This window comes from Gavia stellata, chromosome 3, assembly GCF_030936135.1.
Source record: "Gavia stellata isolate bGavSte3 chromosome 3, bGavSte3.hap2, whole genome shotgun sequence".
In the NCBI taxonomy this organism is placed as follows: domain Eukaryota; kingdom Metazoa; phylum Chordata; class Aves; order Gaviiformes; family Gaviidae; genus Gavia; species Gavia stellata.
Window position 1 is genome coordinate 42028404 of NC_082596.1, and position 12522 is coordinate 42040925.

Here is a 12522-nt window from a genome sequence, read left to right on the forward strand (position 1 = left end):
TAATTTGGGGGTGGAACTCCAAACCTCACAACTCTTAATGTTTTCTTTTATTTTAGAAAATCATATTACAGAGCATACAGCTGAAAGTTATATGTTGCAATGGCAGCTAGGACATATATCAAATTACCAGTATCTTCTTCATCTCAACAATCTGGCTGATAGAAGCTGCAATGATCTCTCCCAGTATCCTGTGTTTCCCTGGATTATAGCAGACTACTCTAGTTCAGTATTAGGTATGTGTATATGAAAAGACATGTTAGTGCATCATGTCCAACCCGAAATGTCTCGAGGGGGTTTATACTGCGTAAAGTTCATGGTACCTCAAAGTGAAGCTGGCATTAATGATCTTAAATGTTTTCTTGCACGCTTACCCTTAGTTTGGAGTTCAGCAGACAAAATACTTCACCTTTTTCTGTTAAATATTTAACTCTTCACATGCAGAGTATGTACCAAGCATCTGCTTGGTCACTTTGAAAATCTGCGGTACTGAGCATTCAAACACTTTCTGTGATTCTAATAAATGCAAAAGAACCAGTAAAATGGCTTTTTGTGGAAAAAGTTGGATGCATTGAAATGTATAGAATCCAGGTGTTCTTTTACAGTTCTTAGCATTGCAAGTTGAAAGGAAGAGGCTAACAAGGCTTGTGCCTAAATAGGCCCCTTGATTAAGGGTCTTTGTGGAATTTGTCTTGGAAGCTTGTCCTTTTGAGGATTGTGTCCCTCTACAAGGAGTAGAGTAGGGGAATCTCATGGTATTCATCAGCGCCTGCTCGAACACTCCAATCTGATTGCTTGGTGGAACTTAACTGTAGCTTGACAGAATAGTTAATGAGTAGGAAGATGATGATAACAGCTGCTTTTATGCCTCAGGTAGCAGGACCTGTATTGACTAGGTGAAGTTAGTTAAAATAGCTGTCATGTATATGTAACTACTAGCTCTTAAGCAAGAGGTATGAGATTACGTCTACTTGGAAGGAAGAAGATGAATAGCCATTTACAATAAGACTTTATTCTTTTGCAGTTAGGGAGCAGGGAAAATTACTGGAGGGGGTCTGTGTGGTTTTCCGTCTTTGTTGCTGTTTGGGGTTTTTTATATATTTTAAATATTGATTAGAGGTCATTCCTGTCTAGTAGAATCAATGCATAGAGTCTAACTATGTTTTTTAGATCTGACAAAGCCTGAAACATTCCGTGACCTTAGTAAACCAATTGGTGCCCTGAATAAGGAAAGGCTGGATAGATTATTGGTATGTATGTCTTGACTTTTATGTACTGCACATTTTGGGCCTTGTACGTATTGGCAATAAAAGGAGCTTTGTCAAGCAAGCTTTGGGAATTATGTAGATATCTAAAACTAACTATAAACCTTATCAGAAGCAAACTTACCTATAAACATACCACATTTATTTTCAGCTTGATATCATCAGTAGTGATTTTGTCAGTACTAATTTAAAATGATTTGAATCTGTTTCCTCTCTCTTACTACCATTTCATAGGTATATGCTTTTAGATGTTTTACCTCACTTTTAAAATAAAATCCCCAAATCCGTTTAACTATTGTAACTGCATTTGTATGGCAGCACTGAAATGCCATAAACATATATGGAAATATAAAACTTCAAGACCAATGGATTTAAATGCGTAATTTAAAAGACGTGTACGAATTAAACAAGACAAAGTAGTAGAAATCTTCAGGAGTTCCATTTAAGAAAAATGCTGAATTTGAGGGAGAGTACTTCAAAGGGAGGAAATCTGAATCCATGGAGATCAGAGCATCAACCTGAAACTTCCACATGCAGATAACAGTGCACAAACTTTTTGCGTTTCTCAAAGTAGGCAGGCTTTCTTTTCATAAGTAGTCAAACACATAGTTACAGGCTTAGAAGGTCCTCAGTTTCTTGGCTTTTAATTCTTTGTATAAAATCAGTCTCCTATGGTAAGTTGATTATTCCAAAATCATTTACAGAACATAACTATATTTAATGTTTTGGAACCTTTTATTAGTTCTTAATGAAGCATTAGAAAAAAAAATACTGCCAGACTAATGACATCATATTGACAAAAACGATCAAATATTTCAAAATCATAAAGCTTCCTAAGGTTGTGGAGGGTAAGAACATGATCAATATTATGCTTTCAATAACAGTAAATAACGTTTTCTTTCTAAGATCTGACTATTTCCTCAAACTGTTAGCTGCTTCATACTTATTGCAGCAAAAGTAATTTTATTTGGATTATGATAGGTTTTAGGATAACGCGTAGGAGTTTAATACAGGAGGGAATCCTCCAGGCTGAATTAGGTCAATATGTTCTTCCATACTCTCATTAAACTCCATGTGAAAGACAAAAAGGAAGTCTTTTGTTTGCACTCCTTTCAAGCTGAGTCACTGCAGTTACGTGTGAAAGTGAGAGAAGAAAAAAAAGCTGAAAACCTGATATTTCTGGGTGATAAGTTATAACCACTTTTTTGCCTTATTGATTTACTGATCTGATTAAAGCTGCATGGTTATTAGAACTTAGAGTTTGTTTTATCATTAGAAAAAAAAAAAATGAGGCTGGTCCTAATCTGTCTTAAAAAAAATAAAAAATAGTGTGTATGTGTTCAATATTGAAGGAAAGCAGGAGTGCTGATCTTAAACAGACCTCTCTTTCTTCTTCATATGTTGCAGACACGTTATCAGGAAATGCCAGAGCCTAAGTTCATGTATGGGAGCCATTATTCATCTCCGGGTTATGTTTTGTTTTATCTTGTTAGAGTTGGTAAGACAGCTTTTACATGCTTTCTGAGCAGACAGTTGCCTCCAAAGTGGACAAGGTATGGAGCAAGCTGATGATTTTTTTTCTTTCTCCTTAGCTCCAGAATACATGCTCTGTCTGCAGAATGGAAAGTTTGATCACGCTGACAGAATGTTCAACAGGTTTGTTTACATTTTGTCTATATAACTAGGTTGGTTTTGTTTTCAAATATGCATCAAGGGAGTGCAAAGCCTTAGAAAATATTTTTTTAACAAATGTGTGATTGATATGTTTTATCTAGTCTTGCAGAAACCTGGAAAAACTGTTTGGATGGTGCAACAGATTTCAAAGAGGTAAATGGCTGGAAAACGATTCAAGTCCTTCTTGGTATTTGTGCTAATCTTTCTGTTCTTAGATGTCATCTGTTGATTTGAGAGTTTTGGAGTGCTGGTGGTGTGTGTTTTGTTGTTTTTTTGTTTTGTTGTTTGTGGATTTTGGTTGTGTGGGGTTTTTTAAAGCTGTTGACTGCATTTTATGAAACCTTTAACTTTGTCCTTCTCTGTAATTCCATGATTGCTTGTCTGTGTCTGCTTTCTGGCTTTTAGTTTAACAGAAATGTCATTGTGAATGTTATTGGAGTAAGTGGAAATTACCAGAGTGGATTAAGGCTGAAAAGATGCAATTTTATATGTCATCAGCTAGAATCATGTAAGGATTTGGCTGTATTACAACAGTACATCTGGAGAGGTTAAACTATAGAAGTTTTATCGTAGTTTTTTGAGCCTTATAGAAACCATAACTTACAGAATATGTTGAGAACGATTAACTATCAGATAGTGGGTGCTGTTAAATAATGTTTCTTTTATAAAGGACTTTAATATAGTGATACTTTTTTGGGGGAAAAAAAAAAAGTCCGTAGTTGATGGTTAGCTATGGTGGTCTTCAAGTAATTGACTTAGGCTCTCAAACTTTTGTCATCATTCTAGTTTTAGTCTAGATTTTTGACTTGACGCTTACCTGATTTCTTAAAAATGAGAAGGTAGCTCTGCAATGAGAGTTCTGAAGATACTCTTAGATATTATGGATTCATATGTCACATGTTACATGTTTAAAAATATTTATGCCACTCCGAATTTAGCTCAGAGAATTGCCTTGTCGATAGTCCAGAAGCCTAAAAGTAGTTGAAAGGATAATGGGAGGAAGCTTCCAGTGCTGCTTTACTGACAGAGAAGGAAGCCTGGAAAAATTACTACACAACTTTAGGGCTTGACATATGAACTTTGATAACTTTCAGTTTTTACTGACTGTATTCTACTTAAGTGATCAAAGCTAAGCTAATCTCAAACTTTTTTTTTTCCTGTCTTCCAGTTGATTCCAGAATTTTATGAAAATGATTCTAGTTTTCTAGTAAACAGTTTGAAGTTGGACTTGGGAAAAAGACAGGGTGGAAAGATGGTTGAAGATGTAGAGCTTCCCCCTTGGGCATCAGGTAATAACAGTGAAACTTTTTGTATAATGAATTAATTCAGGGTTATCTAGATTCCTGGGATGGTGGTTCTTCTCTCAAAAATGCCCATTTTATTTTCTTCTAAAGGAATTTTTGCTTCAAAATATTGACATTAATAATTGTGTTTTAATTTTTATAGCAAATTTGAGGTTTGGTGTGGGTGTTGGGGTTGGTTTTTTTTTTTGTTTGGTTGTTTTTTCAAGAAGGAAGAGCAACGGAGATGGATACCAATAATGAATGGGATATCTTCTGCCTTTAAATAACCTTTCTTTTACCAGGTCCTGATGACTTTCTTCAGAAGAGCCAAGAGGCTTTAGAAAGTCAGTATGTATCAGAACATCTTCATGAATGGATTGACATAATATTTGGCTACAAGCAGAAAGGAAGCGAAGCAGTTGCAGCTCACAATGGTAAATATAAACTCCATAGAAATAGCAAAAAAAAAAAAAAAAGCTTTAATTATGCAGGAATGGTAAATAACAGCATATTTGTAATACTTGATTTGTTTTGAGAGTTCATAACTCTGCTTTGAATGCTTGATCCATAAAGAAAATGCAGTTCTTCATTACTGGAAATAGTGTCTTATCTAGTAAAATCTATTGCCTTCATGGTGATCTGCAGCTTTGAAGATGTACTTAAGATGGTAGGCAAGAAGATTCTACAGCATTGTTGTTATTTGCTCGCACAGCACAGTGTGGCAATGTAGCATGGAATTAGTGTTTCCCAATTAAAAATGGAAGTCTGTAGGGTCTCTACACAAACATGTGTTTAACTTTCCTACACTGTAATTGCAGTCTGAGAATTTTAACGCAATTTTTCCCCCTCCTTCTGAGAGAAATTGGCAAGGGAAAAAAGGGGCTAGTGGGTTATAGCTCTTTAGGAGCAAGAATGAAGGAAAAAGTATGCAGGTGTTTATTTCAGAAGCCCTGATCCTTTTGAAGGTTTACAAGTAATAGACAATATTGAGATACTCTGTCTTGTTAAGTGCAAACTAAGTTTAAAAAGACAACCTTCCTACAAACAGTGGGGAGGGAAGGAAAAAGCAACTCTTCATTTTGGTAGTCAGTGTTTCCTACTTCCAGGATAAGATAATGTGATTTGTTTTGTGGTGGGTTTTTTTGTTGTATTTTCTGTTGTTTGTTGTTGGGTTTTTTATAATACGCTTCCCCACACATCCTTAAATCATGACTGGCTATATTTTAGGTTTGCAGGGTTTGGCATCCAATCATACTGTGACCATAAGTGTCAGTTGCAATGTGCCAGAGGCTTTGAATACAGCAAATTGGAATTTAAATTATGGCACCTGTATTTTATCTCTCAAATGAAAGGACTTTTTATGCACAATGTGCTTCTGCTGCAATGTGGACTTTTATTAGCGTAATGAATTGCAGACACTTGAGTAAATAAGAGAGACAGAAAGGGTCTGTGTATCAATGAACGTATGTCAAAATATAAAGTAAGTATTCATATGCAGAGGCCCTAAAGTAATTCACTGTGTAACTGCTATGCTTATAACAAATGAACAAGTGAATAAGTAGACCTTTATGATCATTCTTTACTACATTTTGTTACTTGTCTAGAAAATAACTGGAGATCCAGTTATGCAATTTTGCTTTTTTTTCCCCTTTCTTTATTGGCAGGGGGGGAGAGGTATTTAATGAAGCTTAAATAAGTCGTCCTTCCTTTATGAAAGGACTGATTTCTTCTTTTGAAACTTTCTCTGAGTCTCTTAGAAATCCTAAACTTTTTTTCAAGTAAGAAACCCAGGATTAAAACACAAGATCTCAAACTCTATAGCCTGCTGAAATAGCTTAGTTGCTTAAATATAACCAAGTTGAGTAAAAAATACAACTTTTTTATAGTAGGTATGCAAGACAAAGAAAATGAGCCTTGTATACCTACATTGTACAAATAAACTTACTTTTTTTCCAGTGTTTCACCCATTAACTTATGAAGGAGGAGTGGATTTAAACAGGTAATTAACAAGAACCAAATGTTTTTATTAAAGCAGATGATAGTTAAATTTCTCAGTATGCCTCCAGGTTCTCTGCAGGCTGTGAAAGTGCTCTGTGCGTGAATGGTGTAGCTCTTCCATTTTATACTCCCAAATATGCAGAGAACGACCATCAGCTTGTCATTTTTAGCATACATTGAAAGATTGTTACTTGAACATTTCTTCTGGCTTTCATGAAATTTGCTTTATTTTTTTAATTGACAAGCATACTGTCATCGTACATAAACAAAATTATGAAGCTGTCGTATGACTGTCCATCACATCTGTGGTAAATCAGTTCTGTAAGAATTTGTGATGGCCTGTAGTGCTGTAGTAACTGCACGTGCAGGCCCATGCTTTCAGGGGAGGGGAGGAAAAAAAGGACTTGCCTACTTGGCTTAATTAAATATCTTGTTTTTGTAAAGTATTATGGACCCCAATGAAAAAGTAGCTCTGCTGACACAAATCTTGGAGTTTGGACAGACGCCAAAACAGTTGTTTACAATTCCTCATCCCCGAAGGATAATACCGAAGTTGAAAAGCTTGTCTCGAACATCTAGTCACAGTGTTTCCATAACTGAGTCTCCAGGTAAATGTATGACAGATACACTGACGATGTAACGGATTTGTAATTAGAGAAGTTCTGTATCATTCTCCCACAGGATCTCATTATACAGGTCTCTTGGCCACTTTCCCTGTAAGCCAACTCAAAATAAATCCGTGAACTAACTGTTAAAGAAAAACTGACAAGGCCAGTTTCAAATTTGAAAATACGGGCATTGTCCTGCATTTTTGCCTTCTGTCCCAGTGGTCTCCTCTGGGACTGCTCAACCTCTGCTTTTGAAGCTGTGGGAGGGCTAGCACCCCTGGCCTTTCATGACACTTCAAAATCAAGCTGATACGACAGCAGCTTCAGTGACCATATCTGCAGGCATTCTAAATGATGTAAAGATTTATTCAGTTTTTGAACAGGGATGTCTTTGGGGTGATCAGTTGGCTTGGTCTAAATAAACCCTAAGAACTTAAATTAAACACCCGAATTTTTTTCCTTTTCCATGACTTGAATGAAAATCTGTAAAGAAATTACTTTGTTTTCCCTATATACTGTAGGGACAATGTTGATTAAATAACTTTCTTCAAGAAAAGGAGATGGGTAGGTATGTATGTATCTGTATGTATGTATATATACACACAAAAGACGCGGACAGGCTGGAGAGGGCCCCGAGAAGGGCCACAAAGATGATCAAAGGACTGGGAAGCCTGCCATATCAGGAAAGGCTGAGAGAACTGGGTTTGTTCAGCCTTGAGAAAAGAAGGCTTAGGGGAGACCTTATCGCAATGTTCCAGTATTTAAAGGGTGGCTGCAAAGAAGATGGAAACTTTCTTTTTTACAAGGAGTCACATAGAAAAGACAAGGGGTAATGGGTACAAGTTACACCTGGGGAGATTCCGATTAGACACAAGGAAAATTTTTCACAATGAGAACAATCAGCCATTGGAATAATCTCCCCAGGGAAGTGGTGGATTCCCAACATTGGATACTTTCAAGATTCAGCTGGACAGGGTGCTGGGCTGTCTTGTCTAGACAGTGCTTTTGCCAAGAAAGGTTGGACCGGATGATCCTTGAGGTCCCTTCCAACCTGGTATTCTATGATTCTATGATATGTAATACCGTAACAGGTTTCTGTTCAATGTGGAACTTAGACCATTTTTCTGAAACTAAGATGCTATGGTCCTCATCATATGTATAGTGGTCTACTATGAATCGGATTAAATCTTCAGCCCAGGTATCATATGGAAAGATTTTTCTCGGTTGTCTTCAATTCACTTACCTTTTGATGGCTTTCGTTTTTAAGCAGAGAAGTGAAGATGAGTGCTACTTAGCATGGCAACGTGGAGCATCCAAATGGCAAGAGTGGCTTTTAAAGTTATATATGGTGATAATAATGTTCATGTGTTAAATAGATATGGTGGTATGCTGCCAAAATCATTAATTCACAGATCAACAGTTTGTGTTGCGTTTGGCCTTTTGTATAGCCATTGACATCTAATTGTCTCAATTTTGTTGCATTTTTTTATCTCTTAACTTTTGCAACGGTGCAGTGAAATGAAGTTGTGACATTCCTAACAGAATGCAATAGAATAATAAAAGCACATGATGTATTTTAGCAGTAGATGGTTTTCCTGGTACTTTTCCATTTGGAAAGCTCTGGACATCTCAGTGGAACACCAAAACATCTCTGCAGAAAAGTTTTTGGTTTTTCCATTTTGGAAATATATTCTGTAAAGTCTCCAGTTTAAAAGCTCTGGTTTTGGGACTAAAATCATATTTTTGACTCTGTAAGCCTATGCATTCAGGAAGAGATTTGGAAAAAAGTTAGTGACCTTGTCACTCTCTGCATTAGCCAAAAGTTCTTATTCCTAGAGCTTTGCATGATTTCTGTACTCTTATATTTATGTTTGCAACTTCAGCTACCTAGTTATTTGAAATCTATCTTTTTATTTTCTATTTGTGATGAAACTTTATTGTGGCATTTTATTGCAGTTTCTCCAAACGAAGAATCATTTGAAGATTTGACAGAAGAAAGTATAACACTTGCTTGGAACAATATTGCCAAACTAAAATTGGATGAGCAATATAGAATTCACAAAGAGTAGGTACTATTCTTTTCTTTTCACAGTCAAAATTATTTATTAAATTGGGTGGGGTATCTGCACGTCAACCTGAATGATGGGTTAGGGTTTAAGGTAAATGCTTGTCTTTGTGAAACAGCTTATTGATTTGATTACACAAGATGAGTTTGAGTATATGATGGCTTATCAATCCAGAAAAGGTATTTGTCAGCTTGATTTTTTTTTTTTTAATTCTTTTTTTTTTTTGTTCCTTAGACACGTCTAGAGCTAAGTTCATTATCATTTTAGTACTTGAAGCAGATATTGATTACCTTTCTCTAAAACTGTGATAGCAGCAGCCAGATAAAGACTTCCATTTATTTATAACCCGAAGAGGACCTAACCTCTTTTTCATCCCATTTGATTTGAAAGGTTAAATCACTTAAGTTCAACTACTTACACCTCGAGCTGCTGCTGTATGAGCAGCTTGCCAAGGCTCCAGCTATACGTGTTTTCAGTTAATCCAAGTACCAAACTACTGTTCTGAGGGATTCCTAGGGAGCCCTGAGTCAGCAGGGGCACTTCAGGTGAACTTTGAAAATACCTAACAATGAACAACAGCAGCTATGTTTTAAAGAACAGGTTTTCCTTTGGCCCATCCTTTTGTCCTAGTGGCTGGACTAGGAGGAGGATTTCTTACTACCTTGAGTGCAACTGCTTTCTTGGTGACCGTAACCCAGCGTAGAAAAGAAACATTCTCTTTTCCAGAAAACAAGGTAATATTTGTAGTGAGAAAGGGCCTCTGTTGTCAGGTTGTTAGGGTTAGGGAAATCCTGACTTGAATTTCAGCTTCTGATTTTTTTTGTTTGTTTGGGGTTTTTTGTGTTTTGTTTGGTTTTTTTGGTTTGTTTTTTTTTTTGAAGACTGCTGAGAAAAAAATAGAAGCATTTCTGTATAACAGAAATTTGGCTGTGCAGAATGCTCGGTGCTTCTGAACAACTAACTCCCTGACATAAGCTATATGTCTAAATTTCTAGACTATAGTGACTTTGCCAATGTCAAATTTGAGGAGAAAAGTTGCAAGTTCTGTTTCCTGGCACTTGAGGTATTCAGTATCTGCTTGTAGGCAGGTTCCTGACTCTTTTTGTAGCTAATCCCAAATTGGGAAGACTGAATGTGAAACTATTTATCCTCTCACATGGGCATGTCCTTTCTGATGAGGATGAAGTTCTTGAAGAACAATGTGGAGAACTTGTACTGGTGTTTCACATGGTGTATCAAGGTATATTTTTGTTTGTAGGCATATAACACACCACTGTAGTGCTTTTAATCTCCTTGAATGTTTTAGCTCTTATCAAATAACAAATTTCAACTGTAATCAATTTACAGTATGGTGGTTAAGTTTCAAAACCTATGAAATCACCTATAAGCTTACTTGTATTAAACAGGCCAGTTACTGGAATAGCCGTCACTTGCAATGGGTCTTCTGTTTTCACTACATCCCAGGGTAAGTATTATTGCAGATGTATTTACTAGAACCTGCAGTGTAAATGCAGGTTGTAAGACCAAATAATGTTTTGTGAACAAAATAACATCAAACTCTAAAATGTAGTTAGGATTGAATCCCATTAATATCTTCATGGAGAGCAAAATGAAGACAACATTAAATGGCATATTTCTGGAATCATTGAGTTCTGGTTTTTTTTACAGTCATGAAAGGAGTGGCCCTAATATTCTGCCAAATGCAAGATTCTTGTTTTCGTTTCATGCTCAATTCCTTCTTACTGTTTGAGAGAATTTCAGTATTACATATGTAAAGCTACTTCTGTTTGGCTTTTGGATTGTCACCTTTGCAAGTCACCTATTATAGAAAATAAGTTAAATACATGTTTTCTGTAATTAAATAGCTTAAGTACATTAATTTGTTAAGTTTTAGATCACTTTGACTCAAGGATTTCAATATTATCTATATCTAGGCTTGGGAAGGTGGTAATTTCTCCCTTTAGATGCCAGAGTTCTCTTAGAGTTTGGGTATGAGGGAGTCCATCTGTAACTGGTGCAAAACAGGCTAGTTCCAGGCTCAAGTCACAAGCTTTATAAAGAGTTTCTCACAGTCTTTGAGAAACATATACCTGCTTTTCATAGTAAGATATTTGAGTATTCAAACAGGAGCAAAATTACTAGCTTCTATAATATAAACAGTCCTTTTATTTTCTTTCTCTTTTGTCCGTTATCCCCAGATTCAACTCTGAAGATGTTTTCCAAAGAATCAAAAACAATTCAGAGAAGTGTGTCCTTTTCAAACATGGTAAGTTGCCATCAAAATAAAACGGAGATCATTGGGAATCTTCTGAAAGCTACTCACAGAAATGGCTGTTAGCATACATCAATGCCTCTTTTCTTCCCCTGCCTACTCAATTGTATTGTGTATGAATAATTTAGTGGAGTGAATTGAGACTCTCTGTCAGGCCTCTGGGGAGACAGAGTGCGTTCTGCGAATGCGGGAAGGGAGTGTTAAATGGTTGCACTTTACTTCTGTGCTAGCTCTGTTCTGAGTTGCCCTGCTATCAAGGGAAGGGCTTGTGGTAGACAAAGATAGTTTGGCATGAGCACAGGAGTCTTCCTGAACAATCTTGAACTGCCACTGGGACCAGAATCACAAAGCTTAAATTCCATCTGTGTGCTCACATCCAGCATTGCCTTATTGCTCCCAAGTGTTTGAAGGCTGTGAGTAAGCCAGCAGAGAAAAACCAAGCATAGGGGGTGGAATCTATGCTGGGTGAATTTGAGCCATCTTTCCTCAATGAGCAGTGATCTCAGCAACCTCTGAACAACATTTTCCCCCTGCTTCTAAACCAGAACTTGGAAAGTGATTCTGTATTTGATTTTCTGTGCTTGAGCACTGTGGCCAGACCTGGGTCATAGAGGTTCACTCCCAATTGTCATGTTCAGAGTCCTTTATTGAGGTAAGACACTAGGATATATCAGCCTTCTCTGTACCATCGTCTCTAGAGGGAACAAAAGAGGTAAATGGGTTGCCCAGACAGAAGCCATAGTGTGCTCTAAGAGGTCACCAAGTAAATTGCAGGATCAAGAAGGATCTTATGGCCTGCCATGGAACACACTAGCAGGTGAATCTATATACAGCAATTCCTAATGCTTTAGCCAAGGCAAACATAGGAATGTTGCTTTTTTGCACTGTAAAAAGAGTTCTTTGCTGAATCCTAAGCCAAAAGTCAGTTTTTCATGAGGAGGCTTTGTATACTCTTTTTTTTTTTATTCTTCTACTCTCTGTAGTTTTAGTGCTGATCTGTTGCAGCAATGCTAGAAGCAGCAGTCTTTTTAAGAACAGATCTTAAAACATGGCCAGTAGTGATACTAGTAGAAGCACTGGGCTGACTCTTTTTCCTTGCTGCTTCCAATGATGGTAATGTAACTGAGCAGCTGACTGTAAAGCATGTTTCTTGTTGAGATTAGTAGGAATTAGATAGTTATGTTTGTTGTTTGAAAGACCTGAGCTGGTAAGTAGCTGTCATGGAGAACAAACATCAAAGGAAACTTTCATTTTTAATTTCTGTTAGCTGTTTGCATCTAGAATTGACAGTAGCTTACAAGATGAAGAGCTGACCCAGTTTCTCCTGAGTGAGGAATTACATACCATGTCCTTGAAATA

At 36.8% G+C, this 12522-nt stretch overlaps 1 protein-coding gene across 2 annotated transcripts in view; it reads left to right on the forward strand.

The window, feature by feature from the left end:
- The window catches only part of NSMAF (neutral sphingomyelinase activation associated factor), a 41078-nt gene that overhangs the window by 22835 nt on the left and 5721 nt on the right, over nucleotides 1–12522 (forward strand). For both annotated transcript variants that reach the window (XM_059836089.1, XM_059836090.1), the window contains exons 13-24: nucleotides 57–233; nucleotides 1168–1247; nucleotides 2670–2760; nucleotides 2855–2918; nucleotides 3038–3089; nucleotides 4105–4225; nucleotides 4522–4653; nucleotides 6176–6218; nucleotides 6662–6825; nucleotides 8782–8890; nucleotides 10298–10356; nucleotides 11090–11157. In XM_059836089.1, the coding sequence (XP_059692072.1) occupies nucleotides 57–233; nucleotides 1168–1247; nucleotides 2670–2760; nucleotides 2855–2918; nucleotides 3038–3089; nucleotides 4105–4225; nucleotides 4522–4653; nucleotides 6176–6218; nucleotides 6662–6825; nucleotides 8782–8890; nucleotides 10298–10356; nucleotides 11090–11157 (1160 nt within the window). The remainder of the gene's footprint in view (nucleotides 1–56; nucleotides 234–1167; nucleotides 1248–2669; nucleotides 2761–2854; nucleotides 2919–3037; nucleotides 3090–4104; nucleotides 4226–4521; nucleotides 4654–6175; nucleotides 6219–6661; nucleotides 6826–8781; nucleotides 8891–10297; nucleotides 10357–11089; nucleotides 11158–12522) is intronic.